Raw genomic sequence first — 17772 nt, 5'->3', positions numbered from 1 at the left:
TCAGTGTCCTGTGGGTCGGACGTACGTTCCGCTCGAGATACGCGATCGCCTCATTTGTTGGGCTCACACGTCTCCCTCCTCTGGTCATCCGGGTATCGGCCGGACAGTGCACTGCCTTAGCACGAAGTACTGGTGGCCAACGTTAGCTAGGGATGTGAGGATTTATGTTTCCTCCTGTTCGGTGTGTGCCCAGTGTAAGGCGCCCAGACATTTGCCCAGGGGTAAGTTACAACCCCTGCCTATTCCACAACGACCCTGGTCCCACCTCTCGGTGGATTTTGTTACCGACCTTCCCCCCTCACAGGGAAACACTACCATCCTAGTCGTTGTGGATAGGTTCTCGAAGGCCTGTCGTCTCCTTCCCATGCCGGGTCTACCCACTGCCCTGCAGACCGCGGAGGCTCTGTTCACCCATGTCTTCCGGCATTACGGGGTACCCGAGGATATAGTGTCTGACCGAGGCCCCCAGTTCACCTCGAGAGTGTGGAGGGCATTTATGGAACGGTTGGGGGTGTCGGTAAGCCTTACCTCGGGTTACCACCCGGAAAGTAATGGGCAGGTTGAACGTGTCAACCAGGATGTGGGTAGGTTTCTGAGGTCATACTGTCAGGGCCGGCCGGAGGAGTGGGCGAGATATGTGCCCTGGGCGGAGATGGCACAGAACTCTCTTCGCCACTCCTCCACCCAACTAACCCCGTTTCAGTGTGTGTTGGGGTACCAGCCGGTGCTGGCACCATGGCATGAGAGCCAGATCGAGGCTCCCGCTGTGGATGAGTGGGTAAGGCGCTCGGAGGAGACGTGGGACGCTGCACACGTCCATCTGCAGCGTGCCATACGTCGACAGAAGACGAGCGCCGACCTACACCGCAGTGAGGGGCCAGTGTACGCACCTGGAGATCGAGTCTGGCTCTCAACCAGAAACCTGCCCCTCCGCCTGCCCTGCCGGAAGCTGGGTCGGCGGTTTGTGGGGCCGTTTAAAGTCCTGAGGAGATTGAACGAGGTGAGTTATAGGTTAGAACTACCTGTTGACTACAAAAATATTAACCCCTCGTTCCATGTGTCTCTCCTCAGGCCGGTGGTAGCTGGTCCACTCCAGGACTTTGAGATTGAGGAGACTCCTCCGCCCCCGTTGGACATCGAGGGGGCTCCGGCGTACACCGTGAGGTCCATTCTGGATTCTAGACGCCGGATGGGGGGTCTTCAATATCTCGTGGAGTGGGAGGGGTACGGTCCGGAGGAGCGGTGCTGGGTGCCAAGGAGGGACGTGCTAGACCAGTCCCTACTGACCGATTTCCATCGGGGTCATCCTGCGCGCCCTGCTCCGCGTCGTCCGGGTCGTCCTCGAGCTCCGGGTCGGCGCACGGCTGGAGCCGCGCGTCAAGGGGGGGGTACTGTCACGGTTTCGGCCGAGGCTGCTCCTCTTCCTTGTTCGGGCGGACTTCGGCGGTCGTCGTCTCCGGAGTACTAGCTGCCACCGTTCGATGTTTTTTGTTCTTTTGGTTTTGTCTGTGCATAACACCTGTCCCTTATTTGTGTCTTGATTATTCTCCTTATTTAGTTGGTTTGTTTGGGGCAGGTGTTATGCGTGATTGTTATTGTCAGTTTGCCTCCGAGTAGTTCTCTCTCTCGTTTATTTAGTTTTTCGAGAGTTCGCACTGCGTGCGCCTTTTCTTGTTTTTCCGCACTGTGTGTTGTGCGTAATTGTTTGTGCCGCCCGGTTGGGTTGGCGACTCATTTCCCGTGTTGGGATACATATATATACTAAAGTCCGTTGAAGAACCTCCTTGTCCCTGCGCTTGATTCCTGCACTACATCCACACTCAACACTCTGACATATTAACTCAAAAATACATTGGATATAGCATGAATAAAGGCAAATCACCTGGATGGGATGGTATTCCTTCTGAGGTCTATTTAAAATATAAAATTCCACTATTGCTCAAAATGATTAATACAGCCGTTCACAATGGTTCATTTCAGAGAGATGCGAATACAGCACCTATTCCGCTTTTTATTTAAAAAAGGTAAGAATGCCACCCAGTGTTCTCACTATCACCCCCTATCTTTTATAAACACAGATATTAAACCGTTTTCAAAATGATGTCGTCTCATCTTGAAACGTACAGTACTTACCCAAATTGATCCACACGGACCAAAGCGGGTTTGTTCAAAAACTATAATCCTCAGATAACTTCTGTCGATTATTACAAATCTAAGATGCTTCATCAGAAACCACAGCTCCTTGGGCTAAATTATCTCTCGATGCAGAAAAAGCTTTTGATAGACTGAATGGTCATATCGCTGGTCAGTCTTGGAACATAAGGGAATTGGCTCCAATTTCATTAATATGATTAAAATACTATATGCCAATCCCTCAGCCATAGTTACAGTGGGGGAAAAAAGTATTTAGTCAGCCACCAATTGTGCATGTTCTCCCACTTAAAAAGATGAGAGAGGCCTGTAATTTTCATCATAGGTACACGTCAACTATGACAGACAAAATGAGAAAAAAAATCCAGAAAATCACATTGTAGGATTTTTTATGAATTTATTTGCAAATTATGGTGGAAAATAAGTATTTGGTCAATAACAAAAGTTTCTCAATACTTTGTTATATACCGTTTGTTGGCAATGACACAGGTCAAACGTTTTCTGTAAGTCTTCACAAGGTTTTCACACACTGTTGCTGGTATTTTGGCCCATTCCTCCATGCAGATCTCCTCTAGAGCAGTGATGTTTTGGGGCTGTCGCTGGGCAACACAGACTTTCAACTCCCTCCAAAGATTTTCTATGGGGTTGAGATCTGGAGACTGGCTAGGCCACTCCAGGACCTTGAAATGCTTCTTACGAAGCCACTCCTTCGTTGCCCGGGCGGTGTGTTTGGGATCATTATCATGCTGAAAGACCCAGCCACGTTTCATCTTCAATGCCCTTGCTGATGGAAGGAGGTTTTCACTCAAAATCTCACGATACATGGCCCATTCATTCTTTCCTTTACACGGATCAGTCGTCCTGGTCCCTATGCAGAAAAACAGCCCCAAAGCATGATGTTTCCACCCCCATGATTCACAGTAGGTATGGTGTTCTTTGGATGCAACTCAGCATTCTTTGTCCTCCAAACACGACGAGTTGAGTTTTTACCAAAAAGTTATATTTTGGTTTCATCTGACCATATGACATTCTCCCAATCCTCTTCTGGATCATCCAAATGCACTCTAGCAAACTTCAGACGGGCCTGGACATGTACTGGCTTAAGCAGGGGGACACGTCTGGCACTGCAGGATTTGAGTCTCTGGCGGCGTAGTGTGTTACTGATGATAGGCTTTGTTACTTTGGTCTCTGCAGGTCATACACTAGGACCCCCGTGTAGTTCTGGGATTTTTGCTCACCGTTCTTGTGATCATTTTGATCCCACGGGGTGAGATCTTGCGTGGAGTCCCAGATCGAGGGAGATTTTCAGTGGTCTTGTATGTCTTCCATTTCCTAATAATTGCTCCCACAGTTGATTTATTCAAACCAAGCTGCTTACCTATTGCAGATTCAGTCTTCCCAGCCTGGTGCAGGTCTACAATTTTGTTTCTGGTGTCCTTTGCCAGCTCTTTGGTCTTGGCCATAGTGGAGTTTGGAGTGTGACTGTTTGAGGTTGTGGACAGGTGTCTTTTATACTGATAACAAGTTCAAACAGGTGCCATTAATACAGGTAACGAGTGGAGGACAGAGGAGCCTCTTAAAGAAGAAGTTACAGGTCTGTCACAGCCAGAAATCTTGCTTGTTTGTAGGTGACCAAATACTTATTTACCACCATAATTTGCAAATAAATTCATAAAAAATCCTACAATGTGATTTTCTGGATATTTTTTTCTCAATTTGTCTGTCATAGTTGACGTGTACCTATGATGGAAATTACAGGCCTCTCTCATGTTTTTAAGTGGGAGAACTTGCACAATTGGTGGCTGACTAAATACTTTTTTCCCCCACTGTATTACAGGCAATATCTGCTCTGCTCCATCCGCCTCTGCTATTCTTATTATCCATGGAACCTTTGGCCCAGGCAATTCGTCAATCAAAGGAAATAACACCAATTTCCCTAAAATCTACTGATCACTTAATCTCATTATATGCAGACAATATTTTATCATATCTAGACAATGTACCTCAATCGCTCCCAAATGCACTGAAGATCATAGATAAATTCAGCTTCATCTCAAGTTATAAAATTAATCTAATCAAATCAGCCCTACTGCCTCTCAAGACCCCGGTGGAGGACTCCATCTCTACTAATGGAATCCCAATCGTTTCCCATTTTAAATATTTGGGCATAGATATACAGTATTTCCTTCTTTAGATAAAACCATTGCCAGAAACTTTAACAGAACGCTAAATCAATTCAATCCGACCTCAGTAGATGGAATAGTATCCCAGTTGCTTAAACCGGCAGAATATCTAATGTCCAAATAAATACACAGAACAAAAATATAAACACAACATGCAACAATTTCAAAGATTTTACTGAGTTTCAGTTCATATAAGTGTCACGCCCTGACATTGAGATCTCTAGTTGAGTTGGTCAGGGTGTGAAATCTAGTTTATATATTTCTATGTTGGCCGGGTGTGGTTCCCAATCAGAGGCAGCTGTCGGTCGTTGTCTCTGATTGGGGATCATACTTAGGCAGCCATGTTGCCTACCTTAGTTGTGGGATCTTGTTTCTGTTTCTCTTGTTTGATGTTTAGCATCTTGAACTTCACGTTCTGTTGGATTTTGTTATTTTGTCGGTGTTTATTAAAATAAACGACTATGTACGCATACCACGCTGCACCTTGGTCCGATCCTTTACACAACCAACGTGACAGAAGATCCCACCACCAACGGACCAAGCAGCGTGGCCAGGAGGAGCAGACATGCTGGACACAGGTGGGGAAAACATTCTGGACATGGGAGGAGATATTGGCCGGTAAGGGACTCTGGGCGAAGGAAGAAGCCCAGGCAGGAGAGAAAAAATGGCGACTCAAAAGATCCTGATCTTTTGGGTGCACGGGGGTGGTTGGCGGAGCAGCAGGAGGCCCTGGAAGGGCTGATTGTGGAGAGGGAGATAGCGATAAAAGAAGCCGCTATGATAGATGCCCTCCAAGACCTGCAGCTCAGTACTCTGAGAGAGGAGACCACTGCCTTACGGGAGCTGTTAGTTAAGAGGGAGCAGATGCTCTCTCTTCAGAAGGAGGCGCTGCAGGAGGCTCACAGGGAGAAGGAGTCAGTGGATGCACGGAGAGAGGAGCTGGCCAGGCAACAGGAGGAGCTGAGAGAGGAGTTAACCCTCCAGCAGCAAAGAGCTCGGTCCTTAGAGCAGAGGCTGGCGGAGCCAGGTTTAGCAGAGCCAACTCCCCGCACTCGCTTTGAGGAGCGTGTGACCGTTCAGGCACCAGGCTATGCGCCGGCTTTACGCACTGTGCCGTCAGTGCGCCTTCACAGACCGGTACGGCCCGTGCCTGCTCCTCGCACCAAACCAGTGGTGCGTGTCCCATGCCTGGTACGGCCCGTGCCTGCTCCTCGCACCAAACCAGTGGTGCGTGTCTCCAGCCCGGTGCGCCCCGTACCTGCTTCTCGCACCAAACCAGTGGTGTGTGTCTCCAGCCCAGTGCGCCCCGTACCTGCTCCTCGCACCAAACCAGTGGTGCGTGTCTCCAGTCCGGTACGGCCCGTACCTGCTCCTCGCACCAAACCAGTGGTGCGTGTCCCCAGCCTGGTACGGCCCGTGCCTGTCCACAGCCCAGTGTGTCATGGGCCAGCGCCCCGCACTTGCCGGGCTCCAGTGATGATCCATGGCACGAAGCCTCCATTGATGATCCATGGCACGAAGCCTCCATTGATGATCCATGGCACGAAGCCTCCAGTGATGATCCATGGCACGAAGCCTCCAGTGCCAGAGCAGTCCGCTCCACCGGTGCCTAGTCCAGCTCCGGTCAGCTGCTTCACTCCTGTGCCAGAGCAGTCCGCTCCACCGGAGCCTAGTCCAGCTCCGGTCAGCTGCTCCACTCCAGTGCCAGAGCAGTCCGCTCCACCGGTGCCTAGTCCAGCTCCGGTCAGCTGCTTCACTCCAGTGCCAGAGCAGTTCGCTCCACTGGTGCCTAATCCAGCTCCAGTTATCTGCTCCCTACCAGAGCCGGGGCAGTCCGCTCCACCGGTGCCGAGTCCGGGTCCGGTCGTCTACTCTTCCCTCATGCCGGAGCCATCCGCTCCACAGGGGTCCAAGCCGGAGCTAGACGTCAACCCCTCTCCAGGGTCGGGGTCTCCCACACCAGGGTCCAGACAGGACTAGGCACATTGCAGGAGGACTGTTGGGCTGGGACCAGACGTCAGCCCCTCTCCAGGGTCGAGGGCTCCCACACCAGGGTCCAGACAGAGCTTGGTGCATTGTGGGAGGACTGAGAGGGGGAGCATCGCGCCGGGGTCCAGATCGGACCGGGCTTGCAAAGGGGAGGCAGGATGGGAGAAGAGTTTACTGCCTACGTCACAGCCGGAGCCGGAGCCGCCACCGAGGCTAGATGCCCACCCGGACCCTCCCCTAATGAGTCAGGTTTTTGCGGCCGGAGTCCGCAACTGGGGTGGGGGGGATAGGTAATGTCACGCCCTGACATTGAGATCTCTAGTTGAGTTGGTCAGGGTGTGAAATCTAGTTTATATATTTCTATGTTGGCTGGGTGTGGTTCCCAATCAGAGGCAGCTGTCGGTCGTTGTCTCTGATTGGGGATCATACTTAGGCAGCCATGTTGCCTACCTTAGTTGTGGGATCTTGTTTCTGTTTGGCTTGTTTGATGTTTAGGCTCTTGAACTTCACGTTCTGTTGGATTTTGTTATTTTGTCGGTGTTTATTAAAATAAACAACTATGTACGCATACCACGCTGCACCTTGGTCCGATCCTTTACACAACGAACGAGACAATAAGAAAATCAGTCAATTGAAATCAATTCATTAGGCCCTAATCTATGGATTTCACATGACTGGGAATACAGATATGCATCTGTTAGTCACAGATACCTTTGAAAAAAGGTAGATCTGAAAACCAGTCAGTATCTGGTGTGACCACCATTTGTCTCATGCAGCGCGAGACATCTCCTTTGCATAGAGTTGTTCAGGCTGTTGATTGTGGCCTGTGGAATGTTGTCCCACTCCTCTTTAATGGCTGTGCGAAGTTGCTGGATATTGGCGGGACCTGGAACACGCTGTCGTACACGTCGATCCAGAGCATCCCAAACATGCTCAATGGGTGACATGTATGCGGTGGTTGAATGGCAAGACAATGGGCCTCAGGATCTCCTCACAGTGTCTCTGTGCGTTGAAATTGCCATTGATCAAAATCAATTGTGTTCATTGTCCATAGCTGATGCCTGCCCATACCATAACCCAACCGCCACCATGGGGCACTCTGTTCACAACGTTGACATTAGCAAACCGCTCGCCCACACGACGCCATACACACTGTCTGCCATCTGCCCGGTACAGTTGAAACTGGGATTCACCCATGAAGAGCACACTTCTCCAGGGTGCCAGTGGCCATTGAAGGTGAGTATTTGCACACTGAAGTCAGTTAAGACGCCGAACTGCAGTCAGGTCAAGACCCTGGTGAGGATGACAAGCGCGCAGATGAGCTTCCCTGAGACGGTTTCTGACAGTTTGTGCAGAAATTCTTTGGTTGTGCAAACTCAGTTTCATCAGCTGTCCGGGTGGCTGGTGTCAGACAATCCCGCAGGAGTAGAAGCCAGATGTGGAGGTCCTGGGCTGGCATGGTTACATTACGGTTGTGAGGCCGGTTTGACGTACTGCTAAATTCTCAAAAACTACGTTGGAGGTGGCTTATGGGAGAGAAATTAACATTACATTATCTGGCAACAACTCTGGTGGACATTCCTGTAGTCAGCAGGCAAATTGTACGCTCCCTCAAAACTTGAGACATCAAGGACAAAACTGCACATTTTAGAGTGGACTTTTATTATCCCCAGTACAAGGTGCACCTGTGTAATGATCATGCTGTTTAATCAGCTTCTTGATATGCCACACCTGTCAGGGGGATGGATTATCTTGGCAAAGTAGAAATGCTCACTAACAGGGATGTAAATAAATGTGTGCTCATAATTTGAGAGATATAAGCTTTTTATACGTATGGAACTTTTCAGGGATTTTTTTATTTCAGCTCATGAAACATGGGACCAACCCATGGCTCCCCCTTCTGGGTATTGGGATAAAATTCATAGTGCAGTTAAAAAATGTATATGACAAGGTAAACGATCCCGGATAAAATGTATACATTTACAAAGAGGTAAGAGGACTATCCATACCAAATTTTAAATTGTATTTTCAGGCACTAGCATTTCGCCCAATCCTAAATTGGTTTAGACATGATTATTCTGCCCTCTGGCTGAGTATAGAGAGAAATATGGTGTATCTTATTGCCCTGGAATAGGTGGTATTCACTGAAAGATCCCTTAAACAAGGTAATATGGTGTCTCCTATTGCCCTGGAAGAGGTTGTATTCACTGATATATCCCTTAAACAATGTAAACTATCCTATTATTGCTCACACAATTTCTATTTGGCGCAAAATTGAAAAACAATGTAACTGGGAATCAAAATGGCATGCCCATACTCCAATATTTCACAATAATGCCTTGCGATTTGGAGGGTGGCCTTTTGCATCCCCCCAAATGTGAAATCCGTACCCTTACCGATATCATGGACAGTAAAGGTATGAGAACATTTCAAGATTTAAAAGATACATGCACATTACCAGGCAACTCCTTTTTTCTATATTTACAACTTAGATCAGCTATGCTGGCCTATGGATTCCCTTGTGAAACCCAACTACTGAACCATCTAATGATGGGATTTATAAATAAATTATCTGGGCTCCCGAAAGGACTGATCTCTATAATATATTGTCACGTTCGTTGAATGACGGGTCAGACCAAGGCGCAGCGTGATATGCGTACATGTTTATTAACTTATCGACAAAACAACAACCGAAACGTGACGTCCAAGGTAGAACACACAACATACCTTACAAGGAACAAGATCCCACAACTAGACAGTGCCAATAGGCTGCCTAAGTATGGTCCCCAATCAGAGACAACGAGCGACAGCTGCCTCTGATTGGGAACCACACCGGCCAACATAGATCCACACATACTAGAACACAAACATAGAAAACGCACAACAAGGAAAATACACACCCTGACTCAACATATAAGCGTCCCCTGAGTCAGGGCGTGACAGATATAAATACCTTTTGGAAAGCTCATATTCTGAGCTAGCCATTAAAAAAGTATGGTCTACAGATCTAATTGAATTTGAACAACCCTTTAACTGAAACAGAATCTGGAAAAATATGACCTTGGCATCCCGTAATCCGAACCATAAACGTATACATTTTAAGTTTGTTCACTGTATTTAACACCAAGGAAACGTTAGCCCCAACTCCCAACTCTTCACTGTGTCCCCTAAATCAGGTAGGCACATTCCTTCATATGATGTTGGAGTGCCCTGCAGTTAAATGCTTCTGGGGCAAATAAATCAAATAAAAATTGAAGTGCATGAATTTAAATATTCAATGCAATCCATATATTATGTTACTTAACGATGATAGCCTCTTGAATATCTCAATCAATCAGATAAGATTACTGCTGGCAGGCAGCACTGCTGCGAAAAGGATGTTGACTCTAAGATGGTAATCACCTCACTCTCTCCCATTTAATCAGTGGATACAGTTACTATTATAAGTTATAACATTAGAATTATCGATAGCGAGAATGAATGGTGCTAGTCAAGGAGCAATTGAGGCCTGGACAAATATATTGGACCTAGCTATCTGGGTGGCCGGCTAAACTAAATAAAAAGTTGATCACAAAATTATTATTTTCATAATGGTTGATTGAGTATCCAGATAAAACATCCAAATGTGTGTGTGTTTGTGCTTGTCTGTGTTTGCAGCTCAATCTCTTCACCCAGTCCAACCCGCGCATTGCAGAGTCCCACAGTTTTAACAGCATCTTGAATCAACCCACTCGCTATCAGGTAAGGTGACCTCTCCATCAGTCTAAAATATCATATTCATATCATAAAATAATCATATTATTAACATAATAGCATATAGGCCTACATTTTTGACATTTTCCTTTCTTGTTACAGCAAATCATGAAAAGACTCATCAAACGCTACGTGTTGAAAGCACAAGTGGACAAAGAAAACGACGAGGTCAATGAAGGTAATCTTACATCTTAACTTTTACTTTGAAGTACCTCATCTGAAATTGTCTTTGAGAATCTGTTGCAGTGTTGTTACACAATACCACAAATAAAAAATTCTCTGGGGGAGGAAGAGGTCTGCAAACTGGGCGAATTCCACAGGGTTCTCATTGGCGTTTGAAGCTAAAATAAACCGTGCTAACTGCATTGTGCACTTAAAAAGATATTGAATTATGGAGAGTAGATCAGTTTAACATTGTCATGCAGTGAATATTGCATTTGAAAACACTTAAACTGAATTCTTCAATACAAACCACTTGAACATAAATTACATTATTTCTCCACACATTACTTTGCAGGTGAGCTGAAAGAAATCAAGCAGGACATCTCCAGTCTACGGTACGAACTCCTGGAAGACAAGTCTCGGGCTACAGAGGAGCTGTCCTTTCTTATCCAGAAACTGAGTGAGAAACTGAAGCTAGGCCCTACAACACGCTTCTACGAGTGACCCCACCGCCACCCCACAGGACAAGCAAAGCAGCCAACATCCCAGCATTTCTCCACATACTCCACAGCACCCCCTGGCCAGGTTGTTTGGTAAAAGAGAATGTCTTCTCTCTGCAGTTTGCATGAAGTTAGTTTAAACAGACAAGATCAGCACAAGTAAAGGCAACAGCATAAAGGATTGTTGCCTCACTATTTTGGTGTAGGGAGAAGTTGCCCTTAGACTCTGATCTTGGGTCAGTTAAGCGTTTCCCCACTAATGGTTATGATTATGATTGATCTGTACCTAGGGGAAACTTCACCCCAGAGCCACTATTTTTCATTAAGACAAAAATAGGGTTAGTGTTATTGATATTTACATATCATAACTTATTAACATCTTTTAAGTAAAACATAGTGGCGTAATCTCTTTCATAAGACATACTTTAGACAATGGTTGTTTAATACTGGTTTTATCTGATTCTTTCTCTCGTTACAGATTTATAACCAAACAGTAGGATTATTTGCAACATTTCCTCATAAATTCTCTCATAAAATAATCAGTCATTGATTAATGTCATTATTATGTTTTTTCCTGAAATCCACCTAGTTGCAAAGCACCTTTTATTTTCTACATAAACACTGGTCTTGTTGCTCTAGTGCTATGGCTATTTTGGGGTTCTTCCATTTCGTGTTTTGAAGTTGTGTCCAGCCCTGGTCCTGGAGAGTGCACATCAGAATACAGTAAACAGTACAGGGGAATAGCCAAAGATCTACATTGCATTCGGAAATTATGCAGACCCCTTGACTTTTTTCACATTTTGTTACGTTACAGCCTTATTTTAAAATTGATAAAATCGTGTTTTTCCCTCATCAATCTACACACAATACCCCATAATGACAAAGCAAAAACAGTTTTTTAGACTTTTTTGCAAAAGATAAAATACAAATTTCTTATTTACATAAGTATTCAGACCCTTTGCTATGAGACTCGGAATTGAGCTCAGCTGCATCCTGTTTCCATTGATCATCCTTGAGATGTTTCAACAACTTGATTGGAGTCCACCTGTGGTAAATTCAATTGATTGGACATGATTTGGAAAGGCACACACCTGTCTATATAAGGTCCACACAGTTGACAGTGCATGTCAGAGCAAGAACCAAGCCATGAGGTTGAAGGAATTGTCCGTAGAGCGCCGGGACAGGATTGTGTCAAGGCACAGATCTGGGGAAGGGTACCAAAAGATTGCTGCAGCATTTAAGGTCCCTAAGAACCCAACGGCCTCTATCATTCTTCAATGGAAGAAGTTTGGAACCATCAAGACTCTGGCCACCAGGCCAAACTGAGCAATCGGGGGAGAAGTGCATTGGTCAGGGAGGTGACCAAGAACCCGATGGTCACTTGACAGAACTCCAGTGTTCCTGTGTGGAGATGGGAGAATCTTCAAGAAGAACAACCATCTCTGCAGCACTCCACCAGTCAGGCCTTTATGGTAGAGTGGCCAGACGGAAGCCACTCCTCAGTAAAAGGCACAACAGCCCGCTTGGTGTTTGCCAAAAGACACCTAAAGGACTCTCAGACCATGAGAAACAAGATTCTCTGGTCTGATGAAACCAAGATTGAACTCTTTGGCATGAATGCCAAGCGTCACGTCTGGAGGAAACCTGGCACCATCCCTACGGTGAAGCATGGTGGTGGCAGCATAATGATGTCGGGATGTTTTTCAGCGGCAGGGACTGGGAGACTAGTCAGGATCGAGGGAAAGATGAACGGAGCAAAGTACAGAGACATCCTTGATGAAACCTGCTCCAGAGTGCTCAGGACCTCAGACTGGGGCGAAGGTTCACCTTCCAACAGGACAACGACTCTAAGCACACAGCCAAGACAACGCAGGAGTGGCTTCGGGACAAGTCTCTGAATGTCCTTGAGTGGCCCAGCCAGAGCCCGGACTTCAACCCGATCGAACATCTCTGGAGAGACCTGAAAAGAGCTGTGCAGCAACGCTCCCCCTCCAAGCTGACAGAGTTTGAGAGGATCTGCAGAGAAGAATGGGAGAAACTCCCCAAATACAGGTGTGCCAAGCTTGTAGCATCGTACCCAAGAAGACTCGAGGCTGTAATCGCTGCCAAAGGTGCTTCAACAAAGTACTGAGTAAAGGGTCTGAATACTTATGTAAATGTGATATTTCATTTTTTTTTTTTATTTAACTTTGCAAAAAAATATTATGAAAACTGTTTTTGCTTTGTCATTATGGGGTATTGTGTGTAGATTGATGAGGGAAAAAACTATTTAATCCATTTTAGAATAAGGCTGCAATGTAACAAAATGTGGAAAAAGTAAAGGGGTCTGAATACTTTCCGAATACACTGTACATAAACTCTGGATTGCTGATGATGAAAGGCTTTGAAGCCACCGGTCAGCCATATTGGTACTCCCCAGTAGAAGCAGTCCTCCATAGGAATGAATGGAATTCTACAGTATTTCAAATACATGTTTCAAGGACAAAATTACATGCATTTAAGTATTGTTTTGTTGTAGTGGGGACAGTAACATTATACTTTAAATGTTTTTATATTTATTCGTATTTTTATGTTTCAAATATAATTTGAATGTATGCATTAAGGTGTCTGTAATAGAATAATCGTGGCAAAAACAAATGTAGACATTAAAAAATGCATTTCTATAGCTTCCAAAATATTTGTTACAATGGTGTGGGAGTGCCAAGATGGAGGCATTGGACATAACATAAAGCCTGCAACACCTTCGTAAGTTGTACATTAAGATTCAGAAATGCTTATGTCAACAACCACAGGGTTGTCACTGCATACTATATCTACTAGGTACTGTGTTAGGTATGTCATTAGAGCATACCCTTACAACAAAGGACAACAATGTACCTGAACTCAATCCAAGCATTTGTAATAGATCCTTAAGAACTAGGTAAAGATCATGTAACAGCAATCTGACATTATCAAAGATCATGTAACAGCCATCTAACATTATCAAAGATCATGTAACAGCCATCTAACATTATCAAAGATCATGTAACTGCCATCTGACATTATCAACGATCATGTAACATCCATCTAACATTATGAAAGATCATGTAACAGCCATCTGACATTAGCAAAGATCATGTAACAGCTATATAACATTATCAAAGATAATGTAACAGCCATCTAACATTATCAAAATGTTATGATATACAGTAGTTGTCATTCCATCATCATAAATGGGACTTGGTTAAGCATTCCTCTCAGGTCAAATGTGGTGAATTCTATATAACACATGCTTATATTCTATGATATAACACATACTTTTATGTGGGTCTCATCATTCCTTTTAAATTACTCGTACTGCATTTATGCCAAATGCACCATACAAGACTATGTCCAATACATTACCACCTTATTGATAGAGGTCCTTGTGTGGGTAAACCTATTTTCTCTGTGTAGCCCTGATGTGAAATTGTGGATAGAAAGTGGAAAATGTCCTCTTTGGGACCAGGTTTGGTTTACACTTAAGCATTTATTGGTATAATAAACAGCTTTAGATTTCCTTAATGATCTATGCAGGATATTACATTCCTTTTGTCTGATATCTATATTGTAATTATACTAGGGAACAGAAACATGCATTTGATTATATATTGTATTTCATAGGAAGTCTTTCCATAGGATGTTCTTAGACACTGTAAATAATGTTTGTTCTAGCTCAATAACCATAACATTTCAGTCATGGTGGAAATGTTCTCTTTTTAATTATCTCTTTTTAATTATCTCTTTTTAATTATCTATTTTTGAGTAGAACAGAAATAGTTGAAAACGAATATTTGTATGCATATGAAAATCCATAGCTGCTGTGTTATAAAAAAGGCTTGAGATAAGCAATGGAAAACCTCATACAATATATCTCATAATACAATACCTAATATTATCAGAAACCTCTCCACTAATTTTGGATAGATGCACCAACTATTTATTGGGGACAAGCTTGCGTTATAATTGTTTTGGTTACAGTAGGGTATTCTTTACATTTAAGCTATGTATTTTCATATATCCATATGTATGACTTTATTTTGATGGCTATAATTACATAATTGTACAATGAGATGATCTAGAAACTATATGGGGATGCATATTTTTAACCTGTTTTCTATATAAAATGCCTTTGGAAAAATGCAGAGTTGGATTGATTTTGTTGTATAACATTCAGTAAATGTAAGACCAAGGTATTAAGTAGCAAACCCCAGATTTGGGACCAGACAAGCACTCCCTAGAGAGTATAGTGAACATAAGCACTATGTTAAATGACAGCCTTAGGAGTCAAAATACACTCTCCTCCTCTTTTGGCACATAATGCAAGTTATTATGAGAAAATAAACATTGTGTAATATAAATCCAACATGAAATGTAATACTAAGATATTAGGTAGCAAAGCCCTTATACAGAGATACACCTGGTAGTGCAGAGTCACCATGAAGGAAAAAGTAAAGACACTTACTGTACAGTATGTTCCCTGGCAACCAGTCAGATCCAGTAGCAGCTGGTCTTTCTCAGCTAGAGGGCAGTAGTGCGCTATAGAAGATTGGGATTTCTGATACTTATGCTGCATTTGTAAGCAAGTGGGAAGTAGGAATTTACCACATACGACTGGAAAAATCCACTTGAATGGCCCTCCAACTGGTAATTACTAGTGGGATACTCGTCCTCATCCTGAGCGCCCACTTGCTGACCTCTGACGTCACCTAGGAAATGACCTCGATTACAGCATTTTAAGCAGTTAAATACAACTACAAAACATTATTTATAAAAAGCAATTTATTAATATTGTTTTTGAACACTATAATTTATTTACAAGCATGATAGCTGTACTTTTAGTTTACGCAGCTTGTTGCCCATTAGCCAATCTGCGTTTCTTAACAAGTTCAAAGCATGTGAATGCATCCTACTGGTATTTACGACTTAACTGGTAAATTCCCACCTCCCACTTGGTTACGAACACAGCATTAGGACACACTTGCAGATAAAGCAAACTACACTGAGGCTTCCCTCAGACTGTTTAGGCTGTATTTTCAGGATAGTTGTATGTTTACATTTGTACATTTTTGTCATTTAGCAGACACTCTTATCCAGAGCGACTTACAGTTAGTGCATTCATCTTAAAATGGCTAGGTGGGACAGCCACATATAACAGTCATACTGTAGTAAGTACATTTTTATTCAATAAAGTAGCTATCAGCAAAGTCAGAGCTAGGAAGGGGTGAAGTGCAAGTGTTTGTTCACAAAAAGCTTCTTATTTTTTTATCGGTGGGGGGTCGGGGTGAGGAGGGAGTGTGAGGGGCCACTTTGGGATTATTTAAGATACTGTTTGAAGAGGTAGGGTTTCAGATGTTTTCGGAAGATGGGCAGAGACTCTGCTGTCCTAGCTTCAAGGGGAAGCTGGTTCCACCATTGGGGTGCTAGGACAGAGAAGCGCTTGGACTGGGCTGAGCGGGCGTTGCCCTCCCGTAGGGGTGGGAGGGCCAAGAGACCAGAGGTGGCAGAACGGAGTGCTCGGGGTGGTGTGTATGGTTTGTGCATAGCCTGAAGGTAAGGAGGGACAGTTCCTCTTGCTTTTCCGTAGGAAAGCTCCATGGTCTTGTAGTGGATGTGATGTTCGACTGGAAGCCAGTGGAGTGTGCGGAGGAACAGGGTGACATGGGAGAACTTGGGAAGGTTGAAAAACAGGTGGGCTGAAGCGTTCTGGATAAATTGCAGGGGTTTGGTGGAACAAGCAGGGAGCCAACTGCGAGTTTCAGTAGTCCAGACTGGATTAGGAACTGTCCCGCTTCCTGTGTGAGGTAGGGTCGTACTCTACAGATGTTGTAGAGCATGAACCTGCAGGAGCGAGTCACTGCTTTGATGTTTGCAGAGAATGACAGGGTGTTGTCCAGGGTCACGCCAAGGTTCTTTGCACTCTGGGAGGGGGACACCGTGGAGTTGTCAACCGTGATGGAGAGGTCTTTGAGCAGGCAGGCCTTCCCCCGGAAGGAAGAGCAGCTCCGTCTTGTCGAGGATGAGCTTGAGGTGGTGGGCCGACATCCAAGCTGAGATATCAGCCAGGCACGCAGAGATGCGTGTCGCCACCTGGGTGTCAGAAGGGGGGAAGGAGAAAAGTAGAGTGTAGTGTCATCCACATAGCAATGATGGGAGAGACCGTGTGAGGATATGACAGAGCCGAGTGACTTGGTGTATAGAGAAAAGAGGAGAGGGCCTAGAACCGAGCCCTGGGGGACACCAGTAGTGGGAGTATGTGGTGCAGACACATGGTGTAGATTTTAAAACTCTGTGGTTGTAGTTTCACATCAATATACAATGACAATGTCTACAAGGGAAGAAAATGAAGAAGAAGTGGAACAGATTCAGGAGTTTTAATGTGGTTAACACATCCAATACAGCATAAATATTCTGCAAGCTGATAACTCTGAAACACACCTGTCCTGAAAATACAGTGTAGGCAATTTGAATGAAACATCAGTGCAGTTTTTGCAATTGATTGAATTGTGGCCTAAGAATCCCTTATTGTATGTAATTGACATAATTGCTCAACCAAAGTATTACCGTGACCTTTCACCAAAGTATTACTGTGACCTTTCACCAAAGTATTACTGTGACCTTTCACCAAAGTAATTGAATAAGCTGTATGTCAGTAAATGTCGCTTGTATTCAAGAATATTATCAGATACCTGTACATATATCATCAGATACAAGATATCCCTAGTCGACCTGTGAATGACTCAGCCAAAAGAGTAGTACATTTGACTACTACTACTGCAGTTGCTTTCTGGCAAGCGTAACTGTTGCATAGTTCAACATCACGCACCTCCAATGCATAAACCTGAACCAATCGTGTTTTTGCTTGTGCCACTCCCCAGGAAGCAAAGCATGAGTAATTATGATCTGTTTGTGCTGTAAAGCCAACTCCTATGGTCATTGCCAAACCAGTTTGGCAAGACAGCACAAACAGATCTGTCAATAAGCAAAGCACTCTCTAAAGTGAAGCGAACATAGCA

General features: G+C 44.6%; 1 protein-coding gene across 1 annotated transcript in view; it reads left to right on the top strand.

The window, feature by feature from the left end:
• The window catches only part of LOC311107545 (short transient receptor potential channel 3-like), a gene marked incomplete at both ends in the record, with an annotated part of 70023 nt that extends 59281 nt beyond the window's left edge, over positions 1-10742 (top strand). Inside the window, 3 exons of the mRNA XM_084150052.1 lie at positions 9981-10064; positions 10179-10254; positions 10594-10742. Coding sequence (XP_084006178.1) covers positions 9981-10064; positions 10179-10254; positions 10594-10742 — 309 coding nt within the window. The remainder of the gene's footprint in view (positions 1-9980; positions 10065-10178; positions 10255-10593) is intronic.
• Positions 10743-17772: the final 7030 nt, after the last annotated feature.

This window comes from Coregonus lavaretus (genome assembly GCF_964263955.1).
Source record: "Coregonus lavaretus genome assembly, chromosome: 32".
Taxonomy (NCBI): domain Eukaryota; kingdom Metazoa; phylum Chordata; class Actinopteri; order Salmoniformes; family Salmonidae; genus Coregonus; species Coregonus lavaretus.
This window is presented reverse-complemented; position numbering and strand designations above follow the sequence as displayed.